Raw genomic sequence first — 20,114 nt, 5'->3', positions numbered from 1 at the left:
GAGAGAGAGAGAGAGAGAGAGAGAGTATGCGTGTGTGTGTGTGTGTGTGTGTGTGTGTGTATGTGTGTGTGTGTGTGTGTGTGAGAGAGAGAGGGAGAGATCCATGCGCCTCCTGGATTGACACTTATAGGTGTGCAGAAGAAATAACACCGGCAAACAGAATAGGACAAAAAGTCACCGCGGACTCGCAAAACAATTTCTTTTTATTATTTTATTTTATAATTTATTCAGAGGAATTACTGTGACTTTCCCCTAGCTCTGTACACCGTGTGTAAGTGATTGGTAAGTTTAGGTACACATGTCTGTTTCTGTTTTGCGTTTTGTGGTGAAAATATTGATGGGATATTTAAATAACCTGGAAACTATGATTAAGTTATTATAACTTATTATAATTGCTTAGATTTTATTATCAGTTTGATTATATAAGCTACATGCTGCATATTGATTGGTTAGCGGTCATAGGTTTTTTACGACTAAGTATTACATCATACGAAATCCAGCTACTACTTAATATTGTATAATTATAAGATATCACTATTTATTTTATTTGCTTCAGGTGTAACATTGAATCATTATATATTTATAGGCCTAACTGATTTACAGATACATGACAAAATGGAATACTGAAATTAATTTTATTTATTTGGATGAACTTTTCACTTGTAATGCATCTGACGACCCATGTCTGATGTCTAAATATGTTACACACACACACACACACACACACACACACACACACATATATATATACAGTATCTCACAAAAGTGAGTACACCCCTCACATTTTTGTAAATATTTGTTTATATCCTTTCATGTGACAACACTGAAGAAATGACACTTTGCTACAATGTAAGGTAGTGTGTGTACAGCTTGTTTAACAGTGTAAATTTGCTGTTCCTTCAAAATAACTCAACACACAGACATTAATTTCTAAACCGCTGGCAACAAAACTGAGTACACCCCTAAGTGAAAATGTCCAAATTGGGCCCAAAGTGTCAATATTTTGTGTGGCCACCATTATTTTCCAGCACTGCCTTAACCCTCTTGGGCATGGAGTTCACCAGAGCTTCACAGGTTGCCACTGGAGTCCTCTTCCACTCCGCCATGACGACATCACGGAGCTGGTGGATGTTAGAGAGCTTGTGCTCCTCCACCTTCCGTTTCAGGATGCCCCACAGATGCTCAATAGGGTTTAGGTCTGGAGACATGCTTGGCCAGTCCATCACCTTCACCCTCAGCTTCTTTAGCAAGGCAGTGGTCGTCTTGGAGGTGTGTTTGGGGTCGTTATCATGCTGGAATACTGCCCTGTGGCCCAGTCTCCGAAGGGAGGGGATCATGCTCTGCTTCAGTATGTCACAGTACATGTTGGCATTCATGGTTCCCTCAATGAACTGTAGCTCCCCAGTGCCGGCAGCACTCATGCAGCCCCAGACCATGACACTTCCACCACCATGCTTGACTGTAGGCAAGACACACTTGTCTTTGTACTCCTCACCTGGTTGCCGCCACACACACTTGACACCATCTGAACCAAATAAGTTTATCTTGGTCTCATCAGACCACAGGGCATGGTTCCAGTAATCCATGTCCTTAGTCTGCTTGTCTTCAGCAAACTGTTTGTGGGCTTCCTTGTTCATCATCTTTAGAAGAGGCTTCCTTCTGGGACGACAGCCATGCAGACCAATTTGATGCAGTGTGCGGCGTATAGTCTGAGCACTGACAGGCTGACCCCCCACCCCTTCAACCTCTGCAGCAATGCTGGCAGCACGCATACATCTGTTTCCCAAAGACAACCTCTGGATATGGCGCTGAGCATGTGCTCTCAACTTCTTTGGTCGACCATGGCAAGGCCTGTTCTGAGTGGAACCTGTCCTGTTAAACCGCTGTATGGTCTTGGCCACCGCGCTGCAGCTCAGTGTCAGGGTCTTGGCAATCTTCTTATAGCCTAGGCCATCTTTATGTAGAGCAACAATTCTTTTTTCAGATCCTCAGAGAGTTCAATGCCATGAGGTGCCATGTTGAACTTCCAGTGACCAGTATGAGGGAGTGTGAGAGCGATGACACCAAATTTAACACACCTGCTCCCCATTCACACCTGAGACCTTGTAACACTAACAAGTCACATGACACTGGGGAGGGAAAATGGCTAATTGGGCCCAATTTAGGCATTTTCACTTAGGGGTGTACTCACTTTTGTTTCCAGTGGTCTAGACATTAATGGCTGTGTGTTGAGTTATTTTGAGGAGACAGCAAATTTACACTGTTACACAAGCTGTACACTCACTACTTTACATTGTAGCAAAGTGTCATTTCCTCAGTGTTGTCACATGAAAAGATATAATCAAATATTTACAAAAATGTGAGGGGTGTACTCACTTGTGTGAGATACTGTATATATACACTACGGTCAAAAGTTTAGACACACTCATTCTTTATATATATATATATATATATATATATATATATATATATATATATATATACACACACATACACATACACACATGAATTTTTCACTTGTAATGCATCTGATGACCCATGTCCCATGTGTTTTCAGGAAATGGCACCGTCTCTCTCACAAGCCTACAGAAGGCGCTGGTGGATGGCCTTGACGGCTATAATTGAGAACCTGCTCTTCTCTGCTGTGTTGCTAGGCTGGGGTTCACTCCTAATCATGCTCAAGACTGAGGGTTTCTATTCACATTTGTGCATAGGTATACTATCCCAAAAAGGACAAGCATCCTCCCTCACCTGTTTATAAATGAAGCCACCTGGAATTCTAGACCTCCCCCTGACCAGAAACATTTAGGCCCTAATACTATCGAAGGAGTTACTAATTTATTGATAGTATCACAGACGCTTTGCCTTCAGCACATACTGTAGACTTTTCTTAAGCCTAAATTTAAGTTTGAAAGAAATTGGCTACACTAAAGAATTTCTAATAATTCTAAATACCGAATTTCCCCTTGAGGATCAATAACGTACTCTCTATCTATCTAATGTATTCTTCTTGATCTCATAGAAAATGAGACTGAGCATCATGTTAACAGAAGCTTGGAGGAGGGCTCTGTGTGGCTGAGCTGTGTTGAGCAAGAGGAGATCCTGAATCTTGGCTTTACGATCGGCTCTTTTATCATCAGCGCAGCCACTCTGCCACTGGGAATCCTGATGGACAAGTATGGGCCACGCCCTCTACGGCTGCTGGGAAGGTAGAAGACATAAATGTAGAAGACATATTCACTATTTACCACTTTTTAAAATTAGGATTCATAGTAAACCAAACTTGGCCATTGTGGCTGTGATCAGATGAGCATTATCAGTTAATTCTTTTAACAGCGTCAGTTAAGTGACATCATCAACAAGGTCGAACATGTATAAAAAAAATCTAGTAGTTCTGACATGCCAACTTTCATTGGACTTTATATGAATGATGTTGTAATTAAAACTATAAAGCTAGATATCCACAAATTTGTCAACTGGGATTGTGGGATAGTGAGCAGGAAGAACTTCAGTCACTGACACAGCAAGAAAAGTTCTTATATTTGTAAATAAATAATGGCAGCTGTGTAATGGTGAAATCCTTCTATTGTCAGTACTCAATTGCATCTATGTAGTGCCTATACTTTAAAAGTAACACATTACTGTAATCTAATTACACAGTAATGTAAAGCATTACACTTTAAATTTATGTAATTTGATTACAGTTAATGATGTCAATAATTTTTTGTTAAGAAATCAGTATAAAGTAAAATGCATTTTTAAAATAAATCACATTTTGCCCTGAAGATTTTTTCTTTAGCCCCAAATAATTCTCGACTTAGAGCGGTTTGTCATTACGTAGCTGAAAAGTCAATAAATGAAGACGGCCTGTAATGTATCTTCATTGAACAGAGGCGAAACCAATCAGACAGGGTTTTCAGGAAAATATGTGGAAGTACTCGTGTCTTATTGTCTGGCCGCTCTCAATTCATCAGTGTGAGGGAAAATGGATATGAGGCCTCACTGCCCTAAGATTATGGCATCTGGGATTAGACAAGTTCTACCCAAGCCCTACCCTGCTTACCTTCTGAGCTCAAACGACATCAGGTGTTGTCAGGGTGGTGTGGCCATAAACCACCTACATTATTATCCAAATGATGCTTGCATGGTGTAGCTCCAGCCTATGTATTGAAAAAGTAAGTGATTCCATGTACAGGATGACTGCTACTACTGTGTTAAATATGCACTGTATATTTGTGTTATATAATGGACAACACTGTATCATACAGTATTAGACACCACATAAGCAAGTCCAATTTAGATTATTGAACATCCTGATGCAGTTTGAAATGCTTTGGCGTATTCTTTTAGGGGATACAGTGGGGAGTTGTGTTCATTTTAATGTTGTGCCGAATTCTAATGAATTTGAATTTGTGATACCATTTTGACCACCACATAAGATTAACTCTTTTTCATTTTCTATTTGCTCCTAGTTCCTGTTTTGCATTCTCAATGATCTTGATTGCTGTGGCAGGATATGATCCTTCAAGTGAGTATGTTACAATTAACATTTGACCCAATTACAGTTACAGTATAGATGGAATAAGTGAACCATCGACTGTACTATTATCAATTATAATTTATTTATATATATATATATATATATATATATATATATATATATATATATATATATATATTAGAGATGCACCGACGTATGGGCCAATAATAGGTATCGGCCGATAAAGGCTATTTTTCCCGCTATCAGCTATCGGCCGATAGTTTACAAACATCTGATGATCAGGGCCGATTGTATCCTGTCAGTCAAAAGAGGGTGGGAAAACATATCGATTTCGTGCTGTGTGTAAAGAAGCTGTCTCTTGGAATGATGACAAAACTGCAGTTTGTAATCTCTGTAATCTCTGCACTGCGAACATTTTATGGGAAACAGTTGTTACCCCCGCTCAACCCTACCCTGCTCTGCTTGTGTTGAATTAAAGCACCAGTACACGGTTGAAAGATTTAAATGAGTGACAAAAAAAATATATAATGCACAGAAAAATATTTGTACAGTAATATATTTCATAGGCAGTTAATGTTAATATGAGTTAATACCATAAAAAAAGGTTTATATTAGGCCTATATATTACCAGCTTGATGTCAGTGATGGAGTAGAAATGCTTGTGTTTGTTGTGAGTGAATGTGAAGTCTTACAGGAGGTTTTTTAGAATTCAGTCAATGAATTCTGTCAATATGAATTAATAACATTCAATAAGTTAAGAAATCTTACTTTAATGCTCACAAGTTAGTTCATGTGTTAACATTAATTAGAGTAATGTGTTTTCTGTTTATGAGACCAGTTACTGTGAAACAACTTGTTGAAATGGAGAGAATAAAGTTTTAATTTGCTTTCCTTCAGAATTGTGGAATTAATTATTATTAATTTAAAAGAAGGCATAAAAGGCAGAACTACCGGTATCGGTTATCAGTATCAGCCGATATCACTCTGAATAATCGATTATCGGTATCGGCTGAGAAATTTAGTATCGGTGCATCTCTAATATATTTAAATGTATGTGTGTTTGTGTGTGTGTGTGTGTGTGTGTGTGTGTGTGTGTGTGTGTGTGTATCACTGTAAAAAGATATATGTATATTAAACTAAACTCTGTTTCATCTCTTTACATCTCAGTATTATCACCTCTCATCTTTATTGCTGTCTCTTTCAATGGCTTTGGAGGAATATGTCTGACCTTTACTTCATTAACGGTAGGACCAAACAAACCACACATGCTCACACATTCACACAAGCATAAGAGTAATAAGTAATAAAGCACAGTAAAAATAATCATTAGCTCCTTAACTTCTCCGGATCCGCTAGTAACCATTATCCATCCTGTAACTATTAGTTTAACTGTTTTTACTGAACAATATGCGTTACTGAATAAGTGAATAAGCTAAAACTTTGAGATTTTAATGTAACTGATGTAGACATGTATTAAAGCTAATAACAACCTGACTGTTAGATACATTTACATCTCATTATTTTATAATAAAACCATTAAAAACGGGAGTGCACACTTTCAGTATTTTCCCATAGACTCCTTGGATATACAGTGGTGTTTGTAAGTTTGGGAACCCGTTAAATTAGCCTATATATCTGAATAAATAAATGTAGACAAAGAGATCCCAATTAAACAAATGAGACAAAAATATTATACTTGGTCATTTATTTGTTGAGGAAAGTGATCCAATATTACATATCTGTGAGTGAAAAAAGTATGTGAACTTCTAGCATTAGCAGTTAAATTTGAAGGTGAAATTAGAGTCAGGTGTTTTCAATCACTGCGATGACAATCAGGTGTGAGTAAGTGCCCTGTTTTATTTAAAGAACAGGGATATACCAGAGTCTGATCTTCACAATGCATGTTTGTGGAAGTGTATCATGGTACGAACTAATGAGATTTCTGAGGACCTCAGATAAAGAGTTGTTGATGCCCATCAGGCTGGAAAAGGTTACAAAACCATCTCTACAGAGTTTGGACTCCAAAAATCCACAATTAGACAGATTGTGTATGTGTACAAATGGAGGAAATCCAAGACCATTATTACCCTCACCAGGAGTGGTCAACCAACAAAGATCACTCAAAGAGCAAGACATGTAATAGTCTCTGACGTCATAAAGGAGCCAGGGTAACATTTAGGCAACTAAAGGCCTCTCTCATTAGCTAATAGTAATGTTCATGAGTCCACTGTCAGGAGAACACTGAACAACAATGATGTGCATTGCAGGGTTGCAAGGAGAAAGCCACTGCGCTCTAAAAAGAACATTGCTGCCCTTCTGCAGTTTGCTAAAGACCGTGTATAGATAGATGAGACCAAAATAGAAATTTTGGGTTAAATGAGAAGCATTGTGCTTGGAGAAAGGAAAACATTGCATTCCAGCATAAGAACTTTATCCAATTTGTGAAATATGCTGGTGTCAGGGTTTGGGCCTGTTTTGCTGTATCTGGGCCAGGACGACTTGCCATCAATGATAAAACAGTGCATTCTTAATTATACCATGGAGTTCTAAAGCAAAGTGTCAGGACATCTGTTCATGATCTGAATCTCAAGAGAAAGTGGTCATGCTGCAACTCAACATCCCTAAATACACAAGTTGTTCCATCAAAGAATGGTTAAAGAAGAATAAAGTTAATGTTTTGGAATGGCCAAGTCAAAGTCCTGACCTTAATCCAATAGAAATGTTGTGGGAGGACCTGAAGCAAGCAGTTCATGTGAGGAAACCCAGATGTTCTATACTGAGGAATTGGCTAAAATTCCTCCAAGCCGATGTGCAGGACTGATCAACAATTACCAGAAATGTTTAGTTGCGTTTATTGCTGCACAACCTTACTGAAAGCAAGGTTCACATACTTTTGCCACTCACAGATTTGTAATATTTGATCATTTTCCTCAATGAATAAATGAACAAGTGTTATATTTTTGTCTCATTTGTTTAATCGGGTTCTCTTTATCTACTTTTAAGACTTGTGTGAAAATCTGTTGATGTTTGGGTCATATTTATACAGAAAAATAGAAAATTCTAAAGGGTTTACAAACTTTCAAGCACCATTGTACCTTTGTGGCTTGTCTATGAACTGTTAAACAACTATTTTAGTGGGTCTTGCTGAGGATAGATTCCAGTTTGATCTTCACGGGGGAAGAGAACAAGAATAAGGATGGGACCTTCAGCAGCATATTATATATAAGGGAGGCGTGACTCCCTCATGACGGCCGTGATTGGTCTGTCACCTGACAGACGCGGTGTTATTGGTGCTTCCAGGAAAGTCACGTCCGAGGCATTTCCCATAGTGAGATACTGAACGAATGTTTGAGAGAAAACAGAATCATACAGTCATAAGAATAGATGCATTTGGTTCTTATTCTTAGTAATGACATGAATGACTTATTCTTCCACAATGAAGAGAGCAAAACATCACCGTATATTTTGTAATGTGTGTGCTAGTCAAAGCTATTGCAGTAAGTTTCAGCACACCCACATTGCCGTTACCTTGTAGGAATTGATTTTATTTTGTGTAACTGCAGGCTAAGTTGAGTTATGCAAGAGAAAGCATTCGGGTGTCTCTGTGTGTGTATTTTGGTTGGTCACTCTGCAGAGGCACATGTACTTCAAGGCCCCATATTTTGCCATATCATTTGTGGCCAATCAGAGGACAGAACTGTGCTCACGCCCTCACTACAGCAGAGCCCATGTTGCCACAAACTGTAAGGACAAACTCTCTCTCTCTCTCTCTTGCTCTCCAACTTGCAGTTCTACTGTCCTATCCCTTTCTCTCCATCTCACCCTTTCCACTCCTTTTCTCCAATCCACATGTTGTCATTCTTCTCAATCTATACACTGTTTGTAACTTTATTGAATATAGTGAAACAGATGAATAGTGAGTATTTTCTCTGTAGTTTTAGAGCCCCATGTACTTCCTTCTCGTACATATAATGGATCATTTATTTAGTTTTTCTGTCTCCATTCCATGCCTTCATGGTCAGAATAATTATAAATACCTCAGACAGACAGATATAGAGATGACGAAACAGAGTATGGACAGAAAAGTTTGGGTTAAAAGGGAATAGAGAGAGAGAGAGAGAGCGAGAGAGAGAGAGAGAGAGAGAGAGAGATGCATTGGATGATTCATAAGCAGAGTCATGTGAGGGGAAAGAATTTCAAGTGGGGGTGTGTACACATACTAATCCATATTTATCTGGCACATTAAAAAATTATAGTGAGCATGAAAGAAGGAAAGAAATATAAATGAAAGGGAGAGAAGAAGAAAGTAAAGAAAGAATGGGAAAAAAGTCACAGTAATACAAATGTAGAGGCTAGTCATGTAGAGCTCTCCCTGTTTACTGCATTTCTAGCATGACTAGCTAATTACATTTGTAAAATTTACATTGTAACATTTTGCACATTACCTTTTATTGTTTTACTGTTTCTCTTTCTGGCTATAAATGTTTCTAAATATTATGAAGGTACATTTTGTGAGACATGCTGTTCATACTGGCCCAGGGTTCGATGGGTTCATATTCTTTGCATAGTTTTAAACCTAAGGACAGAGCTGACATCCCTGCCATACATATTCACAAACTGGATTATTATTATTGTCATTATGTAATATTTTAATGAGAGAAAAAAACGCTAAAATGAGCATGAGGAATGAGGTAATAGTGAAGGGGTTTGAATACTTTACAGACTTTACATTTTAAAACATAAGGACAAAGCCTTGCACATCCTCCTACTGAGTTTCTCTGTTTTTCAGAGACATATGATTGTGGGCTATGTAATAGAAATAGAAATCTATATAAAGAAAAATGTATTATAAGAAGACAAGTCTTCTGAGTTGAGTGCTGAATTAAATACAGCTGTGTCTCCCACTTTTTGCACTACTACAACACGCCCCCTGCTGGCTGTGGACACGCAGTTCAGGTCTTAAACCAGAAAACAGCTCAGTGGTTAAAGTTGTGTGGTAGTCACTGTAAAGTTGTGGATTCAACTTTCATGATTGGCCAAAAGCCAAAGATGTGTCTTTGGACAAGGGGCTTGAGTAAATACTCCAGCATTTTTCAAGCTAACTTCTATCCACTGCACCTGTAGGGTATGTGTAAATACAGCAAACAAGAATTTCAACATGTTTCCCTGTACTGAGAGAAGAATGGAAAATTCATTCATTCATTCATTCGTTTTCAATACCCGCAATATCCCGGTTAGGGTTGTGGTAAGTCTGGAGTCTGCCCTGGGATCACTAGGTGCAAGATAGGAATACACTCTGGCTAGGACTGCAGTTCATCACAGGGCACAATACAGTGTACATAAACATTCACACACTCATTCATACCTATTGGAAACCGGATGGTAGATGCTGAATTTCATTGATGACTATATTCTCTGTACGGTGAGTACAGTTTATAAACATGACTATAAGTTAAAACCAAAACAACCAGATACTGTAGCAAGACATTCATTCATGCATCTTAAATAACCACTTTATTCTGGTTAGGGTGGCAGTGAATCTGGAGCCCATCCTGTGAACACTTGGGGTGAGGTGTGAATACATCCTGGATTGGATGTCAGACACCATGTACAGTCAATGCAATTTAGGGTGTTTCTCAAACGGAAGGCTGTGTCCTAGGAAGGCTGCATATCTCGGCTGCCACGTCAAAGACCGTCTCAATTTGAAGGATCTTTTGAAGGCATTACTTTTATGGTTACAGTGTTACTAGCAATTCACCGTAATACTTCCATAACAGGAGTGGAAACTTTCATGATGTAGCCATGATGTAGCCGTGTGGACTTACTAGGACGTCTCATTCTAGCATTCAATGCTGAGGAGGAGTCTAGCCTAGAAACCTCAGAAGGACTGTTCTAGGAACAACACAGATTCACAAGGACACTGTCTTCCTTTTGAGAAACACCCTTAGACTCACCAGTTCACCTTCCACCTTGTTTTTGGACAGTGGGAGAAAATGCTAAACTCCACACATAGAAATTGGGGACCCTAGAGCTGTGAGGAAGAGCTGTGTCACCATGGAGTGTTCCTTGGAGGAATACAGTTAAAAGAAATTTGATGTACTCACACTTTCCTGAATCTGGAACTGGTTATGTTGGTAATGTATAGCCCCAAGTTCTGCCACCTGAAAAAACAATCATGTTTCTGAAAGGATTTGCCCTGTGCCCTTAGTCTTTAGTGAGCTTCAAGTAAACATATTTTCATATACTTTTCTCAGTACATATTGTTCATGGTAACACATGCAATGTAGTAGACATTCAGTAGATAGAGATTGGGTTGAGTATTCTTTTAACCCCCAACTGCTCAGTTGTAAACCATGTTCCAGATGATATTCCAGACAAATAAACGTAAATTAATATCTTGTTTCCTCAGCTCCCCAACATGTTTGGAAATGTGCGTTCCACCATTCTTTCACTCATGATCGGTTCTTATGCTTCCTCTGCGGTTACCTTCCCAGGAGTCAAGGTATGACACAAAGTACTAACTTACACAACGTCAGTCTCCTTAAATGGACAAAATTAAATGCTAAACATAATTCAAACATAATTAAGGCACTGAAACTTAATTGCATGTAAACATTTTGCATTGGGTGTCAAGGTACTTAACCCTTAATGCCTTGGTTGCCAAATGAGGTGTGGACAGGAACCTAGAGGAAAGCTGTGAAGAGGTTTTTATAACAGGACAAATTCTGGTTCAAATATTTGTTCTGGACCTCCACTGAACCCAGTTCATTTCACCATGGAGAGCATAGTACTAGACTAATATAACACAACAGACTGAAAAGGGTGTTATGGAGAACCTATCATGTGGAGAAGTTTATTAAAAAGTTTATTTACAAAGCAGGCAGACAAATCCAAATTACAATCCAAATAGGAAAGCAAAATAGACAAGATTCGGTACACAGATGATGAGGGAAACCATAATCAAACAGAACTTAAAAAATTCATTTAGCAAGAATACAGTGTGTGTAGGCACATGGTCAATTTGTCTAAAATTGCCAGAGTAGCTAAGTATGTTTTCCTCATCAGGTTTTTGGTTATGTGCCATAGTGAAATGTACATAATACCAGCTGTCAAATTATCTGCAGTGCACATTGCTTACACTATGTTTAAATGCTTTTGAAAAATTGGAAATTTAACCAACAGAATGAAATCCACTGAGTTAATCAGTGATTATTTCAGCACTGATGTAAGAGCACATCAGTTTAGTCAAAAATGATATGCAAAATAGAAACATATTTCAGCTGAGAAATACTTTTTAAAACTTATATAGCAGAAACTTGGAATGGTTTTTCAAGGCAAGACAATGAAAAGTAGGTGTACATTGTAAGTCAGTACTCAGGTGAGATTACCCTCTGCCAGCCTGGAGGTCTTATTGCAGGCATGGATGCTATGCCTAGGTTAAATGAAGCTCTAATTACTTGTACATAAAAAGAGTATGGTCTTCAAGCGTATACTTACAGCATTAGCTTAACCTTGTTCCAGACAGAATAATAATTTTAAAAAATGCTAATGTTTGGTTCCTTTCTTTAGTTAATCTATGATCTGGGGGTGTCATTCCGCTTGATCTTCTGGGTGTGGGCAAGCTTGGCTTGTCTTGTCTTCCTCAACTGCTTTCTTAATTGGCCTGTGGAGCCTTTCCCCCCCCCTGAGGAGATCAGCTACACGTCAGTATTCCATTCTGTACATTTATCTTTAATGCAAACAATATACTGTATATTGAGTAACACTTTATTTCAATTATTAAGCTGGCCTTGTCTTTAATGTTGTACTTTGATGTTTGTAGTCTTTTGTTTTCCCCCGTGTGTCTAAAGTGGACTAGTCCGTCTGTATTGCCACCTCTGTTGATTTATTTGTTTGCTTCTGTTCAGTCAAAATCTACATTTTGATTCGTCAAACTCTTTTTTTAGGGGGAAACTGTGTCCCTTGTGCCTTGACTGCCTTGGTCTCTCACAAACAGCTTACCCAAATCATAAGTCTGCTATTACCTATTGATTATGTAAACAATCTTGTCTATTCGTTAACAGTAGCTGTTTCGCATTAATTATGAAACTGTATATAGTATAGTAGTTCTCCGGGAGACATAAAAGAAATAGTAGTTATTGATTAGTTAATAGTGAACCACTGCATTCATCTGTGTGCTATTACTTACTAATTCGTTAATCAGAGTTTCTAGTTATGTTAATAGCAGTTATTAGAAAGTTAATATTGTATTATTCATTTCTTCCTGTGTAGTGGATCCATATTCTAAAGTGTTACCTATATATTGTGTATGTCTTTGTAAACACGGACACAAAAAGAGACAAAGCAAAATGACTTCACACTTCACTGTTAGAAAATGGTTCTGTTTTTGTGTAGTCAGGGGTTCTTAACTTCCAAAAGGGATCTTCTGTTAGGGAAACACTCTGTTATACAGGTCTACATACAACCTGTAACGGTTCTCCTTGCTGAAAAAGCCCTAAAAGTTCTCAATTTAACCTTTTTTTTTCTTCTAAAAAAAATGTCTAAGAACCGGTGTCAACTGAATACTACAGAGTAGAATAGTTGCACAATAATTTGTACATTTGTTCATTCATTTGTATAAAAATATTTGCTTCATTTCTTCCTTTTTTTCCATATTACAGTAAAAAAGTAAAGCTGAGTGGTGTAGCAATGGATCATAAAGTGACAGGGGATCGCTGCTATAGTCATGTAACCACTGTAGCGCGGGAAATTACTAAAAAACAGGTTTTGGATGAGTATAAACAAAGCAATGGAGCAGCTGAACAGTGCCAGGGTGAGAGTTACACAAACATATGCATACATACAGTGCTTGCACACATCTGCAATCACAGAAAAGCATACCGTATTACATGTGGTGTCTGTGTACTTTTAGGTACCCAGCCATTTCGCCGCTCTGTGTGTTCTGCCATCTTCTTGTGGAGTTTGATCACCATGGCGATCACCCAGCTCCGCATCATATTTTATATGGGAGCCATGAATAAGATGCTGGAGTTCCTGGTTACACATGGTGACCCCAATGGTGAGCATCCCATACTGCCCTACTTGACTGATTTTGAAATTAAAGGTTGAATCAGATGTGACTTAGTTACACAAACGCCATGTCCTCCAGAAAACTGTTATTCCGAACAGTTTATGTACAATTTACAATTTATGCACAAAACTGTGCAATTATGAAACTGGGATATTTGCTCTTTTTTTTCCCTCCTTCTCCATCCTCCTCACTGTGTGGGTGGGCAGTGTGCTTATAGTATAAGTCCATTTGCTGTCAAATATTGAACTTTTTTTTTTTTTTTTTTTTTTTTTTTTTTTTTTTTTTTTACCAGTGAACAGTGAAGATGCTTTGCAGACATGGCCTGAATTTTAATTTTTTTTTTTATTTTTAACTACACTTATATTTTTATATCAATTACTTGGTTTGTGCAGATCAACAACCATTTGTCTCTTTTATGTTAAAAGTTCTTTGGCTTTTCCCATAGTAGTGGATGACAGAGGTTTGCATCTGTGTAACCTCATATTCATACAAAAACAGAGTTCCAGGGGACTGAGAGCAAATGAAAAATAATATGTTTATACAGAATGCCAATTTGTTTGCATTTATTTAAAATATTCTGTAGGGGTGGAAGGCAAGGTGGCTTAGTGGTTAGCAAGTTTGCCTCGTGGGGATGGGGGTTCGAATCCCGCCTCTGCCCTGGGTGCTTGAAGTTTGCATGTTCTCCCAGTGCTTTGAGGTGTCCTCCGGGTACTCAGTTTTTCAACCCGAGTCCAAAGACATGCACTGTAGGCTGTTTGGCATCTCTAAATTGTGTGTGAATGTGCATGTGATTGTGCCCTGCGGTGGGTTGGCACCCCGTCCAGAGTGTCTCCTGCCGTGTGCCAAGAGGTCCCTGGGATAGGCTCCAGGCTCCCCACGACCCTGTGCAACATAAATGGTATGGAAAAAGGGTCGATGCATGGATGGATAGATGGATGGATGGATGGGTGGATGGATTCTGTAGCTGTGTCAAAAATGTTTGGCATTCTGAATACTTAAGGCTAAATGCATTAAAGTGCGTCCAGTCCAATGAGGGCATGGCCTCACACATAATACTCAACCACTGAAAACATTCTCAGCGAAACAGACAGTATGTTTTATATGTGTTTACATGCTTAACTTTATCTTCTATCTCTCTTCTGCTCCAGCTCCAGAAGAGTTGGTGAAAGAAGCAGAAGAGCAAGGTAAGAAAACTCCAAAATTAAGTTAACAAGGAGGGCAATTTAGACATTTTTCCATGAATGCATTTACTATTTTCATTTCAAGGATGTTGAAGTACGTAATATCTGATGTGTGCTGTATGCATTTCCTCAGTGAGCCTCTACTCATCTATCTTCGGCACTATGCAGCTGCTGTGTCTCCTGACCTCCCCTCTTATTGGGTACATCATGGACTGGAAGATGAAAGAGTGCGAGGAGGACAGTAGTTTGGTGGATGGAGAGAACAGGTGGCTATAGAGAGTCGAGAAGACAACATAGCTCTAACAAGTAGCTCAGTTTAATTCATTTCATAATCTATCACTATTAATATGTTAATGAATATTTTCCCACAGGCCACCCAAGAGAGACAGAAAGATCCAGAAACTCACCAATGCAATCACAGCTTTTATCTTCACTAATCTCTTGCTGGTGTTGTTTGGCACCACATGCTTGATAGACAACCTTCCTCTCCAGGTAGTACACACACTTGTATACATATCTTTGTGCATGGATACCTATATTTATGTATACAAATCATTGTAAATATCATTTTCTCTCCCTCACTGTCATAGTTGATGTCCTTTGTTCTTCATACTGTTGTAAGAGGTTTCATTCACTCTTGCTGTGGAGGACTCTATGCTGCTGTGTAAGTCATTACATTATGTACAGGAAGGTTCAAAATTATTGGCACCCATAAGTCTATAAAATGAACAAAACATGTGTTTAAGATCAATAACATGAGTAATATTTTCAGCCCATGAAAGTTTCATTCTCTCAAGATTATCACTTTGTTGATGCTGTAACCTTTTGTGGTAATTGATGAACTGAGTTTATTGTGATTTCATATATATTTAGAGTCAAAGAAGGCCAACTTAATAGCAGTACAAGGCAATATAATAGTGTATATATATATATATATATATATATATATATATATATATATATATATATATATATATATATATATACAGTATCACCCCTCACACGAGTACACCCCTCACATTTTTGTAAATATTTGATTATATCTTAATATTAAATAAAATATTTGATTATATCATGTGACAACACTGAAGAAATGACACTTTGCTACAATGTAAAGTAGTGAGTGTACACTTTACATTGTAGCAAAGTGTCATTTCTTCAGTGTTGTCACATGAAAAGATATAATCAAATATTTACAAAAATGTGAGGGGTGTACTCACTTTTGTGAGATACTGTGTATATATATATATATATATATATATATATATATATATATATATATATATATATATATATATATATATATTGCCTTGTATTGCTATTAAGTGAGCCTTCTTTGACTCATATTAAACCACTTATAGTTTGGCTGTGACCAGTTTTTATATCACACGGCTATCTTGAACTTATTTTTGATCAGTTGGAGAAAACTTCAGTCATAATGAAATATCAAATCATGTTCACTTTCCTGGTTGTCAGGTACCCATGTAACCACTTTGGCACTCTGACGGGCCTGCAATCTTTAATAAGCGCTCTGTTTGCGCTCCTCCAGCAGCCACTGTTTGTCTTCATGTTGGGTCCACTTAGGGGAGATCCTTACTGGGTGAGACACACACACACACACACACACACACACACACACACACACATACACAGACAAATCAAAGACAGTTTCATTATAGCTCCATCTTAATATGTTGTAACTGTGGTTGTATGCTGTGGTGACATTTCTGTATTTTAAATGTAATTATGTTTAGGAAAGTTCCACTCTATTAATCTGACTAAGGATCATTTGATTTGGCTCAAAGATCTATATGTGTGAAGGAATGAAGGATTGTAATGTACAGTGTAAAAGAAAAGGATGTTTCCCTCATTATTTAAATAAGCCAAATGATCATTATAATATTCATAAACATAATTTTGTTTTAATTTGGTTATAGATGCACAATAAAAGTGTGAATATAATTTCATTATTGTGCAAGCCCTACACGAAAGTCTTTGGTGCATCTAATGGACTTCTATGTTTTATTGTTGTCCTCCCCATCAATAGATCAACTTTGGGCTGCTTATTTTCTCAGTGCTTGGCTTTCTGTTGCCAGGATACCTGTTCTACCATCGCAGACAACTCATTAAACAGAAGAAGGTACGGGATCAGGCAACAACTGACCAGTCAGAAGTTGTTTGTAACCAATCAGCAAAAGGCCTTGAGAAACTCTACAGTGATGGGCTTGATACAGACAAGATTTAAGAAGGAGCGATATAGAAAACGAATTTGTGACAAAGGCAATTGCATTCTTGCTTTTCTGAACAACAAACTTGAATACAAACAACCAAAGATTTACACCATGGACATTTTAAGGGGACATTTAGGGAAATTTATATTCAGCCGTATGGTGGGATTAAAAAAGGGAGCAATTACAAAAAGGTCCACATTTTCAAATCGCACAATTTGTAAATTCTATGGATGCAACTTTTAGGTCTTATGACCAAGCCAGCAGGATTGTTTTTAATAAATAAATAAAATAGACCTCATTTACCAAGCTGAATAGAAACAAAGGTATTTGCAAACCAATCGTAGCAGAAGTTGCACAAAATGTGGTATTAATGAAAAATTATTTATTCGGAAAAACATTTGAAACTCGGATAATTGTTGTGCAGTACTGATACACAGATTATTCTGACAAGTTTCAATGGCTTATCTAGCATAAATGTAGTGAAACCTTACACTGAGCAATCTAGAACAAATCCACAAATTAAAATACATAAGACTAAAAAAAGAAATGGCACCCAATAACAGGAGGAAGAGTTAGTCTCTGTCCATGGTAACCGACGCAATGCAGTAGCTGAGCTGCATTACTGGAGCCACACAATGCTTAGAAGACACTCTTTCACCGTTTAGTTGCCATTTTGTCAGTTTCAGCTCTCTGATAGCTTTGCTTTTTATGGTGTTCTGTGATGTGGGCATCACTAAACTTAAATCTGTGCTATGAATGTGCTTGGTGATTTATAGGCGTATATGAAGAAACGTTACCGAAACCAAACCTGGCGGGAATTTAGGTTTCACTTACAAAAACATATTAATGACTGATGAATGTAATGCACTTTGCAATAAATCATCACATTATACTGACTGGCTGATATCACCATAAGCTACCTCCAGTTAGAGGTAAACCATTACTCAGTTAAACCATTACGTCTAAGTCTGTTGCTACTGAATGTGTCTGTTTAGAGCACTTTTTAATAGTATTGTTCTGTTAGTCACTGCAGTTTGTACTGAGTAGAAGAAAGAATGTATGCTTGCTTATTATACTTAGTTTGTTTTAATGCGTGTTTGTGTTTGGAAGTCAGTGCTTCTGTTATGAGGATATGAGTTCAAACCACAGCACTGTTACGGTTGGCTCCTTGAGTAAGATCTTTAATAAAAAACTGCACAATTGTATCCTGTTACAACTGTAAGTGTCTTTGGAAAAAATCCTCAGCCGTATGAGTAAAAACACATAAATTTATGGTTGCCAAATTATTTGCTAACTGCGCTTTGAACTTGTACACCATTACTTTGTACTTGAAGTGTGTGATTATATTTTCATTTCAGTGTTATAGAGCTATATACAAATTGTTTTAACAAATGTCAGCCTACTTTAGATGCAGAAATGCGGAATCAATCTAATGATATTGGGAGAATATGATAAGCTAGTCCTATTTACTGACAAATTAATGTTTTGGTGGACTTCCACCTGAAAGTTTGATGAGTTGCACTTCTGCTATCAGGGATGTATTTGTCTGTGAACTTGCTTTTTATGTATTAACCTTTCTTTCAACAAATGTCAAACAACAGTCCGGACCTTCAGTAAGAAGGTTACAGGGTTATACAGTGCTGTGAAAAAGTATTAAACAAATTTATATATATTTTTTGGTACATCTCATACTTAATGCTTTTAGATTTTCAAACCAAATACAACCTGAATAAACACACAATACACTTTTTATTTATTTTATTGAAAAAAAACAAAACAAAAAAAAATATCCAACACCTATCTCCCAAGCGATAAACTAATTGCCCCCTTAAATGTAAAATCTGGTTGTGTCACCTTTAGCAGCAACAACTACAACCAAATGTTTCTGGATGCTTTGGATCATTGTCTTGCTGTATAATCCAGTTGCATTTGAGTTTCAAATTATGTACTGCAGACCGGACATTCTCCTTTAGGATTTTCTGGTAGAGAGCAGGATTCATGTTTTCCTCAATTATTGCAAGTTGCCCAGGTCCTGAAGTAGCAAAGCATCCCCACATCATCACACTTCCACCACCATGCATGACCGTAGGTATGATGTTCTTTTTGTGGAATTCTGTGTTTGGTTTATGCCAGATGTAACAGGACCCCTGTCTGCTCAGTCCACAGAACATTCTCCCAAAAGGTTTGAGGATCATCAAGATGTGTTTTGGCAAAATTCAGAAGAGCCTTAATGTTCTTCTGGGTTAGCAGTGGTTTTCACCTCACCACACTTCCATGGATGGCATTTTTGCCCAGTGTCTTTCTGATAGTGGAGCTATGCACAGTGACCCTTATTGATGCAAGAGAGGCCTGTAGGTCCTTTGATGTTGTTCTTGGCTCTTTTGTGACTTCCTGGATGAGTCGTTGTTGTGCTCTTGGAGGTATTCCATTTGGAGATAATGGCCCTCACTGTGGTTCTTTGGAGTCCCAGAGCCTTTGAAATAGCTTTGTAACCCTTCCCAGACTGATGTATTTCAATCACCTTCTTCCTCATCATTTCTGGAATTTCTTTCAACTTTGGCATAGTGCGATTGAACATAGTTTGCAGTAATCAGACCTGGTTGTGTCGAGTCCAGCTGAACTTCATTATGAATGCAGTTTCATAGATTTGGGGAATTAGTAATTACAGGAAATACATGTATACAAATGTATACAAATACATTTTCACACAGGCCTAGTTGGTATTGGATAAACTTCTTGCTTGATAAAAACTATTTTGTGTTTACTCAGGTTGCCTTTGTTTTATCTTAGATTTTGTTTAAATTTCTGAAACAATTTAGCATGAGACATACACCAAAACAGAAGAAATCAGGTATATCTGGTGTACATATGGATGCACTACGTAGACTTTTTTTTTATTGAAAATGCCTAATGGGGCAGTGGTGGTTCAATAGTTAAGGCTTTGGTACCAGCACTGCCAAGCTGCCACTGTTGGGCCCTTGAGCAAGGCCCTTAACCCTGTCTGCTCCAGGGGTGCCGTATCATGACTGAGCCTGCACTCTGATATGCAAAGAAGTGAATTTCAATGTGGTGTAATGTATATGTGACAAATAAAGGCTGCTGCTGCTTTTGCTTAATGCCATGGTAGCCAG

The 20,114-nt window shown here is 37.8% G+C and overlaps 1 protein-coding gene across 1 annotated transcript; it reads left to right on the top strand.

The window, feature by feature from the left end:
* The first annotated feature begins 10 nt into the window (after positions 1–10).
* On the top strand, positions 11–18,655 carry slc43a1b (solute carrier family 43 member 1b). Its single transcript, XM_017463111.3, has 15 exons — positions 11–282; positions 2,558–2,714; positions 3,023–3,209; positions 4,473–4,528; positions 5,669–5,745; positions 10,911–11,003; positions 12,071–12,204; positions 13,162–13,313; positions 13,413–13,559; positions 14,720–14,755; positions 14,886–15,018; positions 15,124–15,244; positions 15,343–15,416; positions 16,229–16,352; positions 16,800–18,655. The coding sequence occupies exons 2-15, from the start codon at positions 2,561–2,563 to the stop codon at positions 16,995–16,997; spliced, it is 1,686 nt and encodes a 561-aa protein (XP_017318600.1). The 5' UTR covers positions 11–282; positions 2,558–2,560; the 3' UTR covers positions 16,998–18,655.
* Positions 18,656–20,114: the final 1,459 nt, after the last annotated feature.

This window comes from Ictalurus punctatus, chromosome 3 (assembly GCF_001660625.3).
Source record: "Ictalurus punctatus breed USDA103 chromosome 3, Coco_2.0, whole genome shotgun sequence".
Taxonomy (NCBI): Eukaryota; Metazoa; Chordata; class Actinopteri; order Siluriformes; family Ictaluridae; genus Ictalurus; species Ictalurus punctatus.
This window is presented reverse-complemented; position numbering and strand designations above follow the sequence as displayed.